Below are 18,822 nucleotides of genomic sequence, written 5' to 3'. Positions count from 1 at the left end.
ATGTTGAATAATTATTTTTATAAAGTTCTTTACTTTCAATATGAAACAAACAAAAAGTCTTCTGACATCTGATTAAGGGAAATTTTAGACTGTTTCATTAGATAAAGCAATCAGGTTGTGCTTTAATCAGTTTCCTTGTTGAATTAGAAGAAACATACCTTCCACTCTTAAAATAGTAATGTAATTGTAAAGTTGTCAGTCTAGGGTTCCTATTTGAACTGATTACACTTGATAAAAATAACAAGCCATGACAAATAGCAGGGCTAGGTTTCAGTAATTCACTGAAGAATGTCTCTACCAAGTCTTTGTGGCAAAATGTCTTGTTTGCAGGACAAATGCAGAGTTGAAATAACAACCCATGAATACCACTGGTGAAATGGCTATGTACACAAGGTGAATGCTAAAGTTTTCCCTTCTGAATGGACCTTTTAATCCAGGCATTATCTAGGCTCTGAAAAAGTCTTCAGTGGCCTTACGTACAGATTAATGGGAAAAGCTGAGACTCAGAGTTGGGCTATTTGCAGAAACAGTTTTCAAGATTTACTGATGGTTGACAAATGCCATTTAAGCTTTCAAAGCCATCAATATGCTATTGAAAGGGATTTAGAGGGAAATCCTCCCACTATAGAAGACGAGGACTTTGAAGGATCTCGGTGGAAGCCCTTGGTCTCCCCACCCCTTCAAACCTTTCACTGGCTTCCTTCAGCATATAGAGCCCTGAAACGCGTGGCTATGGGAAAGGGGGGGGGAGGTCCCTTTCAAAGGCGTTTGTATATAACTGAATGTGCCAATCTGCTTTTGTTCAGGCATGAGAACTGAATAGAAGTGTTTCCAGAAAAAGTCTCTTGTGCTCACGGTCAGCTTTTCAATAGGCTTTCTGCTAATAGATTTTTAATATGGGAGCTGGAAATGGTGAAATACAAGTTTGAAAATTTTACTGAATTGAAAAATTGCCCAGAAAAGGCTCTCTGCCCTATAGCATTTGTTAACGATGCTACCATTTCCTTCTTTAACACTGGCTTGTAAAGAAAAGTAACCTCATACATTATACATGTGACAAGACAAATCACCTGGGCTTTGAGTTTAATTATTTAAAATAATGCCCTGTCTTTTTTCCACAGACATTTTAAAACCTGTTTCTATGTTCTTTCTTTTCTCTGGTTATTTAAAAGCTCATTTTCAAACCACATGCCTTTATTAAAAAATGTCCATTATGGGATTAGGTTAGGAAAAAAGACACCTTAGATGATCATGTTTTTGTTAAAGGAGTTTTAATTTAAGATCAGGATGGCTTGAAGTCCTCGTTTTTTCCTGTACTGTGCTGAATGTGCAGGATTCAAGATGAAAATTCTGTAGAGCTTAATAAAACTGCACAAACGAAATTCAAGTGGCAGAACCCGCTGGGCAGTTGTGGAGAAAGGATCTGTATGGAATGTCTGGTGGATCATGCAAGGATATACTGGGACTTTATTCAGCAAGTTCACAACAGGTTTGTGTTTTTCAGTCAGAACGAATGCCCACAAAACCCCCATTGCAGTCCCTTTAATAGCAACAATATTATTGCCTGGAGAGCCATGTGGTGCTGTCTTCCTCAGTCTGCCCCAAGTATGTGAAAGTTGAGATCCAAATGCCAAGACCGTGACTGAGAGGGGCATCCTTCACCTCTGTAATCTTCACACCACTCCCTACATGGGATGGGACAACAAAGCCAGCATGTGAGCTGAGGTAGTCTCTTTATACCCTGTGTGTAGTGTGCAGAAGAACAGCGGTCTACATCCCACCAACTCCAAACCCCTCAAGAAGGGAAAGCAAGGCTGACTGGATTCTGCAGAGTGCGGAAAATAGGGTAACACCTTTCAGCAGAAGACCTGCTTCTGCTTAGTGAGTGCCTTGACTTTATTTCTGTCCTGTATTTCATTTCTACCTGCTCCGTTTTCAAGATGCCTTCTCTTTTGTTACCATTTGGGGGAGGAGTGCAGCAATAGCAGTATGTGGCAAGTGCTGTCTTGTTCGCTCTTGTGCAGGGTGAGACCAGTGGTCATCAGCAGTTGCTGTGATGTAGGAGGTGGGTATTGCTGTGTTTGTTTGTGCTACTTGTTCATTGCAAGGCAAATTAAGCCTTTAAGAGATCTCCCAAAGTGTCACGGAGTCTAAGCCTTCTGGTTCCAAAAAGTTGATTCATCTTCGCCCAGAAAGAACCATCACAATGCAGATTATTCTGAGTAACCCTTCTGGTTTCCTCATGGAGCTGACTGGAAAGCTGAACTTCATGTGAAACAAAAATTGAGCAAAGGCTGTAGAAAAGAGGGTGAGGAAGGAAAATTGAGCAGAATCAGCACATCGCTTTGGAAGCAGAACACCAGGAATGAAAAGTTAAGTACCCAAATAATTGGAGCAGGCATGACAATCAAACAGAAGAGAAAGAAAAGCTTTAACAGTAAACAATACAGAAATAAAAAAAACTGAAATAAACCACTTCCTTAGATTCTGAACCTCCTCACTTGGAAAAAAGGTATAAGGATGATTTTGTCAGCAGAAAATGTCACACTTTCCTCTCCTTAGTGACCCAAACCAACAGCATCCCACCTTTAACTCAACAGATTTTAGAAATGATAAAAGGGCTGGAAAAAATATGTAGAAATCTTCCCAGTAAACCCAGCGGTACTACATTCACTACTTCAGGCAAAGTGATGTGCTGTTGCATGATTTCCACAACGGTGAAATACTGCCTGTTGGGTAGAACCTGGCATTAGGCACTCGTAGGCCTGCGATGACGTCCTCCTCCCATGGGAGTCAATGGGAGTTTTGCTACCAGCATCAGCGGAGCCAGGTGTTTACCCCCAGGCACTATTCTAGTGCTGACATTGACTTGCTGGGTTATAAGTTTTAAGACATGTAAATAATAGGGCAACTGATTCTTTCCAGCATTTTTATAGCATTTGGAATAGCTAAAGAAAAGAGATCTTGGAAAGTTCATTTCATGTACAAAAAAAACAGAGCAGACAGGTGCAGTATAGGGGACATGCTTAGTTCACATATGCACACAGGTGCAATAGAGTTGGCAGCAACAGTTTACATTTGTTAAAGGTTTGTTTTGGCTACTGATGTTTTATAATATTGCTCAATATTGTATCCAGGAAGACCCAAAACTGATATTTGAAACCTGAAGCTGAGACACAGCAGTGGATTTGACTGAACAGCACCAGTTAATTGCTTGCCCTGAAGAGATTTTCTGTTGATCATCATAACAATCACAAGAAGTGGTGGGTCACTGGCCTCAAAATGAGGTTGCCAAACAGTGGACTATGTAAACACTGTGAATAAAAGGAAGGAAACAGGGATCATTTATTCTGGATCAGAGTCTGCTGCCTCTACTCATACTAAATATTAGCTTATCCTCGGAACAGCCCAGCTGACCGCAGTAGAAAGAGTCCTGAAGTATTTTGCCTCCATGTATTAATTGTACAGCTCTGGTCCCATTAATTTAAGTTATTGGAAAGGGAAATAATTTGTTCAAAGAGAAGACACTTTTATACTAGAAGGAGCACATCTCTTTTCCCTGAAGATTGTGCTGGTATAACCACATGAAAAATACATGCCAGCCCGATCCAATATGTGAGGTCTCCACCGGAGAATTCTCCTTGGTAGGGTAAGTTAGCGCATCTCAACCCTGCTCCTTGACCTGAATTATTTAAAGCTAGCTCAGGTATTTCAGTACTCTGCCTATCTGAAGGGCAGCTGTTTAGTTGCAAGCAAACAAAATGTACGGAGACCAGGTATACGTCATGTCAGGGTAAGATTAAGGACCTGATGTTAATGTATATTCAGACTATTTTATACCAGCCCCTGTGAAGGTATCTCATGATGAAAGTGAATTTTGAACACTTAAGCAAAAAAAATGTTACCTGATGGAGAAATACAGCAGTTTCAAGTGCATTATCTTTGTAAGAATCAAGCTATACATATTTCCTGGCACTTACTTTGCAGAAGCTTGGGTGTTCAGTCTGTCAGTGAAAAATCTGACAGCTCTGTCATTCCTCTGAGCTCCGTAGGAGGTGTTGGAAGAGGCTGTCAGCCAGCCAGGAGCTGGCAGGTCTGGAGCCCCATTGTATTTCAGCGAACAATCTCTGTCAGACATAAAGGGAAGACACGCGTATAAAAAAAAATCCACAACTTTGTATGTCTGAAGAAGATTTACAATATTTATGTCCTAGGTATAGAATCACCCGGCATTACTCTTAAGCCAACATTGCCAACTGAAAAAACCAGTTCTGGTTCATCTTCCTTATTTGCTTCTCCTCTATACTTCAGCTTGTGGTGGCACAAACAGCAACACAATGAACCAGCTCAGGGAACTGATTTGGATTAAAAACATTTTTTTTTTCCTGCTGGATTTGTTTTAATTCAGATCAGTTGCCAACTGATTCAACAGCATCCTCAAAAGGAATGGGCAGTGCTGGGGCGGGAAAGATTCTGTGAAGAATTGTTTCAGCTAAGCAATAACACAAAAATGATCAAATTAGTAATTCAGAGTAGAACTTGAGTAGTTGTGATATAGCGTAGCATCATTTTCTCTGCTGAAGCTCTTCAGTTACTCTTCAACAACACAAGGTACAACTAAACTATAATAAAAGCAGAAGTGACAGTGCTGTGTTAAAACAAGTCCAATCATTCGGGAGTGTTGATCTGCTGGAGGGTAGGAAGGCTCTACAGAGGGATCTGGACAGGATGGATCCATGGGCCAAGGCCAATTGTATGAGGTTCAACAAGGCCAAGTGCCGGGTCCTGCACTTGGGTCACAACAACCCCACGCAACGCTACAGGCTTGGGGAAGAGTGACTGGAAAGCTGCCCGGCAGAAAAGGACCTGGGGGTGCTGGTCGACAGCCGGCTGAATATGAGCCAGCAGTGTGCCCAGGTGGCCAAGAAGGCCAACGGCATCCTGGCCTGTATCAGAAATCGTGTGGCCAGCAGGACTAGGGCAGGGATAGTAGCCCCGTACTTGGCACTGGTGAGGTCGCGCCTCAAATACTGTGTTCAGTGTTGGGCCCCTCACTACAAGAAGGACACTGAGGTGCTGGAGCATGTCCAGAGAAGGGCAACGGAGCTGGTGAAGGGTCTAGAGCACAAGTCTGATGAGGAGCAGCTGAGGGACCTGGGGTTGTTTAGCCTGGAGAAAAGGAGGCCAAGGGGAGACCTTATCGCTCTCTGAAAGGAGGTTGTAGTGAGGTGGGTGTTGGTTGGTCTCTTCTCCCAAGTAATAAGCGATAGGACAAGAGGAAATGGCCTCAAGTTGCGCCAGGGGAGATTTAGATTGGATATTAGGAAAAATTTCTTCACCAAAAGGGTTGTCACGCATTGGAACAGGCTGCCCAGGGAAATGGTGGGGTCACCATCCCTGGAGGTGTTTAAAAGACATGTAGATGTGGCACTTAGGGACATGGTTTAGTGGCAGACTTGGCAGTGTTAGGTTAATGGTTGGACCTGATGATCCTAAACATCTTTTCTAACCTAAACGATTCTATGATTCAGCACCAATGCACAGAAAAATGGGAACCTTCAGAATAAAAGTAGTGAAGAAGCTAACCAGAATTTTACTGAAAACTCCTCTGAGATTAAAAGATCAGTTGGGATCAAAGAGGTGGACTCTTGTCTTTGCCGAATGACGGTTTTGCCATTTGCTTTACCAAGCCAGAATTTCACCCAATCTAGAGTATGTGTGTATTTTGCAGTGAACCAGTTTGGGAATACCAAGTTTATATATACCACAACTGCTGCGTTACATCACACAAAGTAGCATTGTGCAGAGACCCTGCACTGTGAAACTAGTACAGTCATAGCAACATCCTGCTGTACATTTCTGAGGGCACCTAACCTTTAGCCTTTCTGAGGGCACGTAACATGGTAATGTAACTTCCAGCTCTGGACCCAGCTCACTCATCTGTACCTTGGGGATCTTTGCACTGTGCAATGTAGGATATATATTTCCTGCTCTAAATGCAGGTGTGTTGTGTACAGATTTCCAGATACTCAGACTTAGACCATCATTGTTGGAATGTGTTTGTAGCAAATGCTCTCAAAATGTTTACTTTTTAATTCTTCAATTCCGTGCTGTGGAATTGAGTTGAGGCAAAATAAGATCAGCAAAATAAATAACTTAGAGTGTATCTTGTTACAAATGAAATCAGGCTAATCCTGATTAATTTCCACCCTTAGCAGCCTCACTGAAGTAACACTGGATGTTTTGGTGAAGATGAGTTTTAAAATTGGTTTGTGTAACATATAAACTATGCTGTGCATAACTTTCAGTGGGGTATTCAGCCCAGTTGGCTGTGTGGCCCATAATACTTGATTCAGGAAAGTTGTACTTCATGATTTCAGGGTTGTATTTTGAGTCTTTGTCTACACTCAGATATATTTTTAATTAGTTTCTGCTGCAGTCAAGGTGTAGTACGCTAATAAGCAAACTATGCTGTGCTTTTTGTAGATGCTCTCCTCTCATAGAAATTACCATAATTTAGGAACACCTTCACTGAATTCAGAGGGATTAAATTATAGACCTGGAATTAGAAGGAAATTGGACCCCCACTTTCTAAAATGGATAAATGTGTCCATTCATTGAGAAAAAAAGAATGTTTTCCTGTATTTTTGTCATATTTGTAACAAATAGTTGTAAAAATCAGCAACTTCTAGAGTTGCAGAAAATATTCTGAAACTAAGAGAGACCAAGGGGTTTTATTGCCAGATTTGGTCACTTCTGATAAATATCTTTTTTTCAATTTACTTGTACTGTGATAAACAGTACCTGATAAACAAACAGGTAATGATGAAAAACAGAACATTCCACTAGTTGTCTTCATAAATTGCAGTTAAAACTGATGTATTTTCTTGTTGTGTATTGTTTCAATATTTGAACAAGGTGAATCGTGTATGCAGTACTCGTATTATCTATTTGAATTAGTGCAGCAGAAACAACTAATAACTCACGAAGTAAAATAATACTAATACAATCTCTGGGCATGGGAGGAAAACAAATTCCATTCAGTCCTTTTTTAATTGCTGCTGCTGGCTTCTGTGTTACAAAATATTCCTTTAGTTATTTAAGCTTTAAAATATGTGAGTTAAGTACAGTAAATGATTGACATGTTGGAATGTTTTTGTAACTTACCCTGGTAATTATTACTTAGCAAACTGAGTCTTCAGCACCAAATGAACAGCCATGGATCAGCTTTGAAAGTAAATGGATAATTTCATCTAGGGAGCAATGTGAATTTGATATTAAAAAAAAAAAAGCAGAGCACCAGAATCTTTGTACCTAAAATGAAATGTCAGGTACTTGTCAGATTAATTCAGCACTGTGTGTGTTTAATCTGATCTTTGATCTTTACTTTCTTTTTGACCCTAATTGTTTGCTCTGCCCTGCTCCCTCTGCTGGAGTCTTGGATAAACTGAATGGCAAAATTGTTTCCTGAAAAGATTAATCATGCACGTACTGTTTGCTTTACAAGTGTTCTGCAGTCTAGATTTAAGTAAGTCTTTGATGGCTGTTTATATGACAGAATTGCCTACTATGTTCAGGAATAATGCCAGCTGTTTAAAATTACTATGTTACAGAGCTTCTGCAGTAATAAGCCAAATTTTGCTGTCTGTGACATTAGAGGAACCCACTGATAGGTGTTGGGAGTGCAGAACTTTGGCCAAAGCATTTTGTTAGTTTGTGTTGAATCCAGACGTGGCCTATCAGCCTGGTTTGCTGGGATCTGATGTTTGATATTCACCCAATGGGTTATGGGCCAATACACAACAGCAGAGAAGAGGTGTAGACAGAGCCCTCCTGACCTTGGTGGATCACCTTTGAGGCTTCCTTAAGTTCAAGGCACCTGATCCTTCCCATGGATATCTATTTACAATTGCAGTGGTTATATCTTCTGTAAGCAAAATGCGCTGCTGGAACAAGCACCGCTGGTGTGCCAGGGAAGGGAAGGACAGTGCAAGGGGGACAGTGGGAGTACTGTCCGTTTACTGGCATAAAGCTCTTCGTGAGGGGCACAGGCACACATAGTCTCGCTGCAGGTTCTATTCTCATGTGACCACACAACATCATGTGCTTTTTGCAGGGTGTGTTTTAATACAAAGGTGTTAGGTCTCTGGAAACAATGAACTTCAATGTCAACTAACAGAAATTTTCTGTAAAAAAATGAGTAACAAGCAGTCCTGTTTTAGCCTTGCATCACTTCTGTGTTACTTTTTAAAAGTATAGAATGGGATCAGTTGCTGATAATTTCCTATCACAATTATTATTACATGGGATAATGAATTTTTAAATATTCAGTTTTAGCATTTGTCATTATCAACATGCAGAAGGGCAGAAATATCCATGCTATTGCCACTTGTTATTTACTATGAATACCTTCATAGAGAGACTGCCTGCTCTGTTTAATGTCTGTTATAAGTCTCCCTCTTTACTGCTTCTTCCTGCAAATCTGCCACTTTTTTCCCAGAAGATTTTTTCCAAATACAAAGACATACTGCTTCAAATGTGAATCATTTAGTGGAAATACACATCTTAATCATAATTTACTACCGAGTCCTTCAAAGAACCACAGATGAAGTTTGAAGCTAGTTGTGAGAAGAAATGCTATGATTTAATTGTCAGGAAGTACTTACAATGCTTATTTATGCATGCTCATACTCTGCCCTGTGCTGCTCTGTATGAGTGTATTAAACATGCAAATACATGACTACTGATTTTAATGTTGATTTTGGAAGATAATGTAATCTAGGACCATTAAAATGAAAATACAGTCATTGTTTTCTGAGGCTATTGACAGCTTATGCATCACCGTTTGGAAAACTGGTGTAAATGCCATGGGGTGGACAGTATGATCTAATGAAAAGGGCACTGAACAAATCATCATCAGTGTTTGGTTCTTCCGTGGCATATAACCTGCTGTTTGACATGGCATGTCACTTTGCCATTAGGCTTCTTAGGTTCCCTTCTGTAAAATGATGGTAATTATTATTCTATTTATTTATTGAGACCCCTGAATGAAAATATGCTCTAGGAATTTATTTATAAGAAATAGGAGCTACTAGTACTACAGTGTTGGCAAATAGATTTATCTACGTTAGGTAGCTGTAGCAGATAAAGTTATTTTTAATATCCATAGTGAATCATTTACATTAGTAGATGGCATGCGCTTAATAGCTAGCATATTCTTCCATCGTACAGTGGATCTAATGAAGTATTCTGCCAACAGTAGAAATGAGTGCTGTGTTAAAAAGATAGACATAGCAAGGGAAGAGCAGTATTAATTCTCACCCCTTTTCATTATTTTGTATTACTACATATAAGATAGTGTAAAATTTTGCTGTAAATGGATTAAGGAAATTGTTTTGGTTTAGGAGCTGTTCTCAGCTGGTAAGAACTCAGGGAGTGCATTCAGTCTATTGTCAGTATTTTTATGTGAGTCCTTTCTCTTTCAAAGACTTCCATAAATATAATCATTAAAACATCTTGTTCGGCTAAGGCAGGCCTACAGGAATCGTAACTAATAATGCTAATAATAAGTCTTGATCATTTTCCAAAAATCAAACAGGTTGCAAATGTTAAAAAAAAGATAGGCTACAAAATTCATTGTCTTTAATATTGGATTATTGTATTAGCCCTGCAATGGGTAGACAAGTTTGTACCATTCAGTATAATAGTTTAGCCTAGTAGTAGGTTAACAGGTTGGTGAAAGCCAATAGAAGCCTTGCATATATCCCAAGACAGATTTTTGTTCTCCTTTAAAAGACATAAATATAACGTGGAAAACTGATCTTCCAAGATGAATAGTCACTGAAACATCTCTTGTAATAACAGCTAATAACAGGTTAGTAACTTGGCCTCCAGACTCATCTATTATATGTTAAGAACTAGTTCACTTAACTTGTTTTACTGGCTTTTGGGAATTCATTGTGAACTACTCACTTTTAAGATGGTAACTGGATATTTTTTCAGCATGCATATGCATGGACAACAAAACTGGGGGGGGGGGGGGGGGGGGAAGACATGTTGTATTTGCCTTCTTGGACTCTGTTTTGCAAATACTCAGAATTTGCCCATATAGTCACCAACAAAAAACAGATAGATGCATGGTGCAGCTTGCAATATTTTCCACTCTTCAAAGATTTCATTATAGATAGGATTCCTTTTGCAAGTCACCAGAGACACAGTGTGGTGATTGATTGGCACAGAGTATAATTAAGATATCATTATAGTGAGCTGTGTTGCCAATGCAGTCATTGAAGCAAAAGTTTTTATCTCTTGAAAAGATAAACGTTTCATTTGCTGGTATGTTGCTTTTATAGTCAGCAGTTGGAAGCAGGCTGCAGGAATGCTGATGGGAGAACAGACGATATGTTCATCTGACTGTTCGAAATAACCTATCGCCTGTCCAGTGCAGTACGTCAGCTCATGGTGCAGGTAGTTTTCATAAAGTTAGATCTGGTAATATCGCTGTTTACATTAGGAGCATTTTAAAACTCAAAGTATACTATTACAATGCCACTCCTACTGACATTGGTGAGGTTTGCATGTGCTTTGGTGGTGGGATATAGGAGTAGTTCTGTTACACTAACATATTTAAAGATTTTCAGTATTCTAATAATTTTAAATTTTTTGTCAGTGTAGCTTGTAAGATCTACCAAGTTTGACAAGAAATGTTTGTAGTTTCAGCTGTTTTGGTTTTGAGTATACAGGCACAGGCACACAAAGCAAATTGGGGAATGGATCTGATATAAAATCAGAACCATTCCACTGAGGATAGTTAAAGATCTAGTACCTTGATTTTAATATTTTTCAGCATTACACTACAAATCCTGATGTGCAAGCCATCTTTCATCCCCTTCTCTTTTCTAGAGAGCACATTGCTGATTTTGACAGGCTAGCATTGAAAGGAGAAATCAGAAAACCCATTTGATGCACTTTTTGGAAAGAAAGCCTTGCAGGTGCTGGACATAAGACACACCCATTACAATTGTTACTGGTTTTCATAGTAATAATATGTAAGCCTACAATTTACCAACTAGCTCTTTCTGGCTGTTAGCTGTGCTTGATCTAGGTAATGGCCATAAATCTCATCCTAGCTATGTCTTCTTGGCAATATGGTCCAAAGGCTGGCAAGTTTGCTGAGAACCTCCTTTATTTGTCTCTGGAGCACTGTGAGGAATTTCTGCTCAGCAGCCCAAGCTTTGCAGTATTGCTCACATGAGACCCAATGACTGATTGCATTGCATTAACTCTTTTTGTTTGTCTCACTTCTCTGAACATCCCCGCAGAAGTAGCTCTGGGTCATGGGATTTCTCTCATAAGTCCCTTAGTTACTTCAGTGAACAAAAATTGGATTAAATGCATCCATGGCAATTCTGACCCAAAAGAGTATTCTGAATCTAAAAACTGTAAGCACAGATGAACTACTACTTTGCCAGTGTAAGCCATGTGACGTTTTTAGGGAGAAATAATGTCGCCTATTTAGCCAACAGGTACAGTTGGAAGAAGTAGAGGTTTTTTATTTTTGTGCCTGAAAGTTTCTCAGGTTTTCCAGCTGTATCAGCTAGCCTAATCAAAGATTTTACCTCTTCCTATAGTAGTAGTCTCCCTTATATTCTTAAACCCTTATAGCTACAACAATAACACATCACCAGCGTAGACTGGGATGGCCTGTGTATTAGTTACTAGTGTGTTAAAAACTAGTTTGGAAAGACGTCATTGAGCAAATTTGGAAATAATTTCTGTTACCTCCACCATCCCTGGAGGTATTTAAAAGACGTGTAGGCATGGCACTTACGGACATGGTTTAGTGGTGGATTTGGCAGTGTTAGGTTAATAGTTGGACTCAATCTTAAGGGTCTTTTCCACCCTAAATGATTCTATGAAATATGCGTAGGTAATGTTTAGTAGTTCTGTTGCACAAAAACATCTTTGTACTTTATGTTCCAAGAAAAGAATAATCTGGGAAAAAAGGAACCTATGTAACAGAATTAGACTATTTAACTGGTAGGTTTGAAAAGAGCTAGCAATTGCTGCAGTGTAGATTGGGAAAAAGAAGAGGTTCTTCTCCATCGTATGATGTGGAGCACATACTTTACCGCATGAGTGGAGTCCAAAAAGGAGACCAGGACATTGGAGTTCACTGTTGGTAAATCCACCTCTGGGGTCTAAAGATGTTTTTAAGAAAAGTGGATGTATTATTGATTTTTTCATTGTGCATCAAAGCAGATAATGAAAGCCACCTTCTTTTATTCTGATCTTCTCAAGATATTAGGGTCTGGTCTGTAGATTGCTTGTGACGGGGTCATCATGGGGTCCTGTGGGTGATACAAGCAGACAAGTACTGCCTACCACTGATAGAAATTAATATGCTAGAAGAACAGGCTTCAGGTTCCCTGGTCAGCCAGAGCACTGGTTAATGCTGGTTTTGTAGAATGCCCTAAATATATGCCTGTCTGTCATAAGATGATTCACTCCCATCTTCTGGCTTTTTAAGTCTAAAATGTGTTTTGGTATGTTTACAAAAACCCATTAAGACATGTGTTGAAAATCTTATGATCAAAATGATATTGTTAAAATATTTGGTTTATCTTAATATTCAGTAGTATATGATTCACTACCTGGATGAGTTTTTCTTTTGCCAAATAAATCCATGTTTTTGTTCCTTTGCCAGAATAAATCCTTTGAGCCTTTATCAAAGTGAAAGGGTAATAACCTGCTAAACAGTATGAAAGAATTGGGTGATAAAGTATTACAGTAAAGAATGAATTTAGTAAGTACACAGTTCTCAGATTATACCTTGATTTTGAAGTGAATGCAGAGACCTTACCCAATAGTGATTTGATAATTGTTGTAAAGTATTAACACATTTCCTTCATTTCAAAATCTCTACGTGAAGTATGTTTTTAGATTATACATTCTAAAATTCAGCAAAAGATCAAACATCAAAATTAACTATGCTGACTAAAAGCATATATTCTGTAATGTGAAACAGACTGTGAGTAATAAGAAGTAGATGGAATAGGAATAGGACGTCTACCCACCAAAGTACAGATACTTACTTACCTTGTAAGCTCTCAACAGCTGGAAGAAATAAAGTTATCTAAATACTGCCCAAAGTAGCTGGAAACTATAAGGGCCGCTACAAATATATATATATATATATGTTTAAATAGTGAGGAGTTTTAAATTATCACATAATGTTTGCATAAAATATGCAGGCATCCAATATTTTTATTTAACTGTCTACAGGAATTTTGATGTAGTTGCACAAGTCATATCTTCCACACAGAATTTTATTATGCGGTCTGTTTACAGTTTTTATACTTAATGCAAAGCAATTATAATGGTACTGTGGGGCATGGGGAAGACAATGGAAAACAGTGAAAAAGGATGTTAAGAATAAAAAGGTGTTTTATAAAATTTAGTCTAAAACATAGCTTGAATGAGCTTTGACAGAGCTGATATGGCTGGTTGTTTCCTGTGCCAGGAACTACCGTGGAACCCCACCAGGAAGTGTGCTACAGAGCAGGATCACATTACACCCTTGTTTTATGGTTCATTTCACTTATTTAATGCAATTTGAGAACCTGCAAAAAAGAGCACTCTAAAAAGGGGATGTTTATTATTTGAAAATATGTCATTTCTTTGACTCAAGTAAGTTGGGGTTTGAGGACACCTGATGAGCCTAATGTAAGGCAAGGCAAATCAGTACGACCATGCAGCAGGTTGTACAGCAAAAGCAAAATGTTCCCATATTCATGAAAAGTAAAGAGTGATGCAGATAGTTTATATCTGTACACTTTTGCTTGTCTACTTCAGTATACCAAGTGTGCTACGGTGCTACAACAACAACAAAAATCGTAGTAGTTTTCCTTTACTACTCCAAGTAAATTTTAATACAGTACAGCGGTTTATTAAAATTATGTAGACTAAAAGGGTTGTTTAGTGTTCCAGCTGATTTATAGAGCGTGATAAAACATTCCAAAATCTTTGGAAACAAGGAACATGCTACAGCCTGTATTTGGTTTGACAAAGCTGTGTTCATATGAAAGAATGTTTAACGTGCTAACTAGATAATGATTCATCAGTTCTGGAAGAGGAACTAATTTTTGTTAATGTAGTACTTAAAAATGTGTGGAATGAACAGCTGGATACCACAGTTGTGGCATGCCATATTAAGTCTCTGTCTGTTTTCCCCTACAGTGATCTCAGTATGAACAACATTACTAAGCTGCCCTCAAACCCTGTGCACAATCTCCGCTTCCTGGAAGAGCTGTAAGTATCATTGTATCCTTGATGGGCATAGTCAGCACTAGACACATTCCTGTGTTTGTCTCTCATACTTACTGTGGGAACCAGATAAAAAGGTGCAGGAAAGCTGTCAGCCTGACACTTTTGGCACATGCGGAAACACTTAGTTGAAAAAAACCAATTGCTTGTGATTCTGGAAATGAACTTATAAAAGAGTTACCGTGAGGCTACAACTTCTCTAAGCAGAGACAGAGCCAAACAAATTAAAATTTTTAAACAAGGGCTGTTTAAAAGAGCTGGATTGCTTTTTGGAAATAGTTAAGCAGCAGGATATTAAAAGTTTGAATACTGGCTCATGTTTATTAAAATCGCAAGTAAAGCTATAATCAAAACCAAAACCTGCTGCCTTGTTCTGCCTGTGTCAAGGACAATTGAGTCCACATTTCATAGTATCAAGGCTTCTTGTCCTAATCACTTTTAATTACTGTTTCCTTACTCTTAAATTTAGCATCCCTGAAGGCTGACTGTAAAATGCAGAATCCTGCAAAAAGCTTAGTTACGCTATCTAGTACGTTCACTGAGGGGAAAAAGTACACTGCGAAAACTAGCTAATCAAGCACAACATCAAAAGAGGAACGCTGGTCTGAAGCGATGGTGACTAACCAAAAGTGAAAAGTATTGTGCATTCATGAGACCTGGATTTGGCAGTGACCCTAGTTATAATGGCCCAGGCTTAAAAGAAAATTTAGGTTCCTGAGGAGTGATGGAGACTGTGTAACTGATGCACCATAGATCTTGTGGGAAAAAGCTGGCACCTGCATTTGCATGAGTACCTCTAAAAGTTGATTAAAAGAATTGTCTAGGCATCCAGCCTCTTATGAAACATGGTATATAAGTTTTTAAAAGTGAAAGCCTCCTTTATTTATACCATGTTTAGCTGCTAACACACCATAAAACCCATGTAAGATATGCAAATTCATGGTGCTGCCCTTCTTGCAAAGACATGGTCTGTTTTAAGCTATGAAATGTGTACAGTCCTCTGCAATTTAGGTGGGTATTGCACTGACAACTTTTGCTGTCCTTGCTATCGCTCATTTGAATTTTGCCACCTGGTCTTTCCAGCTGGCATCTATGAAAAAAACCCAAGAAATTAAAACCATTTTGTAATGCTGACTTTGAACAATACCCTATTTGCAAGCAGATTTTCCTTTCTTGTCTTATTTTTATTAGTGATAGCATTTGTATTTAGAAAGCACTATTTCTTTTAATTCTCTCTCTTCCTTACTTACTTCTTGTCTTTGGTTATCATTATCTGTATTGCTGTTGGTGCAACTTTCAAATAACATACAGATAGGGACATAACAAGAAGAGATGGCACACAACACGTGTTAACAGTATCAAGTGTGTATGAAGTGAATCATGCCACGAAGACCCTGTTTGTGGATTTTTGTATCATGTTTGTGTTTGCTTGTCCAATCTGTCAACTGTAATAACTCTACTAAAAACTTCCAACCCAATGATTTCTTTCCAGCCATTAAAGAAAAGAAGAAAAACAGAAGTTTGGGCTTTTCCTGGAAGGAAATTCTAATACATTAAGCCAAGTTACCTTCACTCTTTCATTTTATGGTCCAAAGTTAGATGACCCAAATAGTGACACTTGCATCGCTGCTTGAGAAACTGTTCAGCAGTCTACTTCATCTTCCTGATAAAGACCTTTGAAAGTGTTCTTACCTTATTCTTGTGCTGGGCCTACTTTTTCCACCGGAAATATTAAACCATTATCCTCATAACCCTCTGTTCCAAATTAAGTAATTCCAGTCCTTCATTGCTGGTAGTATCATAAAAATATTTATTTCTTTACTATGTTTTGTTTTACATATACAGTCAGCTCCTCCATTCGTTTCACACAAACCAATCATTTCCATTTCTCATTAATTGTGATGCTGTTTTGTGAAACCCTCCAGTTTGTATTGACTTTTCAAAGAAGCATAGAAAACTGAAGTCTTTGAAGAGGTGAGGCAACTGATTACCTCTTCTTAATGCAGATTCAAACCCATTGTGCTGAGAGATTCTTCAGTGTTTAGAGGCATGTAATACAATTCAGTCTAGTATTACATAGAAAAAAATATAGACAATGGAAAGGGAATTGGATATTAAATTTTGAAGTAGGGGGTAACAGCCATTGTAGTTCCCATGCTCTCATATGTTCATTTCTGAGCAATGATTGTACATATGAAAATTATTTTGCCCATCCAGGCATTGCCACATGATTTTTATTCCCAGCTTACCTGGGAATTCTGTGTTTTGTTTATGTTGCTTAGTTGAAGGGGACTATTGCAAAATATAACTTGGCCCATAATGCAGACATTGTAAAAATAAGATATTCCAAGACCTTTATACCAAAGCAATGTTTCCGTGAAATTAAAATGCATCTTAGAAATATCTATCTGCTCTTTGAAATACAACAACAGGAGCTTAAAATGCATTTTTTAGGGTTTTTTAGTGTTGAAATAAGTGTTACCAATCCCTTTATTAGAGGTCTGGCTCAAAAATCTGATAAAAGCTAACAATTGATCCACTGAGTTTTAGCTTAGATGTTATGTCCTAGGTGCCTGGTTTGGCAATACTGATTAAGTCTTTACCACAAAAGAACGGAGATTTTATTAAGACAGTTAAACCAATTGCTTTGACTCCAAAGCAAGGATGGATAAGCCAGGTCTGTTCAGCCAGTTCTGACCTTCTAGGCTGAATCTGATTCATTCTTCCAACCAAGATTAGACACCTCTGCAATCAGCATTCTTGTAATCCTGATGATCATGCCTGGTATTTATCCTTAACTAAAGAGTTTGATCACTGAAGTACAACATATTGAAACTATGCTGTATTTTTGAGGTGCATGTTCCTCTAAAAATTTTGGAAAACCTTGTGGTAATTTGAAAACTGAACTGTTCAAGCTCTTGAAAAGTTTAGTTTTGAGCAAGACCTTTTATTTGTGAAAATGATGGGCCTTTCAGGCCTAATTTTCTCTTAAAGTGCATATGATGGAACTCCCACTAAGAAAGAAATATGCTTCAGCTGCTTGATTATCAGCAAGTTGCTCTGCATGAACTTGTACAACACCATTAAGTCAAATTCTTCATTATAAATTCAAAATAACTGCAGATATTTATCAGTATGACTGAGTCCAAGACTCAGTCTCATGTGGAGTACTTCTAGATGTATGTCATTGTGCAATATGTGTAGAATGCCCATATTAATAGAGCAGTAAGTTAGAGTAATGCATGAAAAAAAGGTTTTTTAGAAAGTGTAAAGAATTACCTAGGGTGGGACTCTTATATAAGAGTTTAAGAGGCAACTACTTCTGAGTGTAGACATATCATTTTGTGATTAAGAATACTTCAAAGCAGTGCCTGAAACGGTTTCATTTTATAAATTAATGTCTCTATCAAGAGTGAGGAAGAAAGCCAATAATAATTTAAAACTATTTTAATCAGACCTAACTACAAATATCTCCAACTAGATATATCTCCACACATACATACATATGCATATGCATAAATACATGAACACACACCCACACATGCACATATATAAGGCTTTTATTTTAATTTTAAACACTGGAACATTCCACAGATAAGAAAACTCCAAGTGATTTTTAGTACCTTGCTATTTTTCAGCAACTTAAAATAGGTGTTTTAGTAAAACAGCAACAAAGGACTGTTTTATTACAATTATTTTACCTACAGAGTAAAACAGTTCCAAATAACTTCCATTTCACAAAATCAAGCAATGAAACCACCTTAAATTAATTGCAGCCTACATACAGGTGCAAGAAAGTTTACTGACACCCATGTTATTTCTTAGAATAACCTTGAAAGGAATTAAATATATGTACAAAGTTTTTCAAATTGATCACAATATTATTACAGCAGTTACTCAGGCAGAAGTGCCTTTAAAAGTTTGTTTTACTACAATACTGAAGTGCGGAATTACAGATACAATACAAAACAGACGTATTATGTGAATCTCACCATGATTTGTGTGGAAATCCCTTTACACTGCAGAAGTGGTCAAGAGGCCACTGTATACATGAAAATGAAGTCCTAAATTACCAGACACAATCCATTACCATCTGTTCTTTATTGTTTTCCCTTCTCTCTCTGTTTGCTCTTTCTTCCTACAAAGAGGTTTTCAAAGCTGTTAATGGGAATTAGGTGTTCTTTTCCCCACTGACTTGGAGTGGTGGGACTGAGCTCTCTGGTCATTTACATCTTTGAAAACTGAGAGCATTAACTCCTGGGGTGTTGTACAGTCTTTATTTTTGTGCTGGTGCAGGCACATTATGGCCAGCACTGAAAACTGATTCTGTACTTTTCACTATTATGTAACCTAGTATAAAACATGAAAGTGCTGCAGCCATAGTCCAAAACTTTTTGGAGAAAGTGGGGGAATCTTGTAATTTAGTTCCACAATCTTTGGACAGGATGCTTAAATACTAAAATCTTTCCCAAAGATTAATCTGCATAGATTTAAAAA

General features: G+C 38.2%; 1 protein-coding gene across 3 annotated transcripts in view; it reads left to right on the top strand.

The window, feature by feature from the left end:
* Positions 1-18,822, top strand: part of LGR5 (leucine rich repeat containing G protein-coupled receptor 5) — a 99,452-nt gene that overhangs the window by 25,181 nt on the left and 55,449 nt on the right. For all 3 annotated transcript variants that reach the window (XM_030002608.1, XM_030002607.2, XM_030002606.2), the window contains exon 2: positions 14,239-14,310. In XM_030002608.1, the coding sequence (XP_029858468.1) occupies positions 14,239-14,310 (72 nt within the window). The remainder of the gene's footprint in view (positions 1-14,238; positions 14,311-18,822) is intronic.

The sequence above is a fragment of the Aquila chrysaetos genome, chromosome 26 (genome assembly GCF_900496995.4).
Source record: "Aquila chrysaetos chrysaetos chromosome 26, bAquChr1.4, whole genome shotgun sequence".
In the NCBI taxonomy this organism is placed as follows: Eukaryota; Metazoa; Chordata; class Aves; order Accipitriformes; family Accipitridae; genus Aquila; species Aquila chrysaetos.
This window is presented reverse-complemented; position numbering and strand designations above follow the sequence as displayed.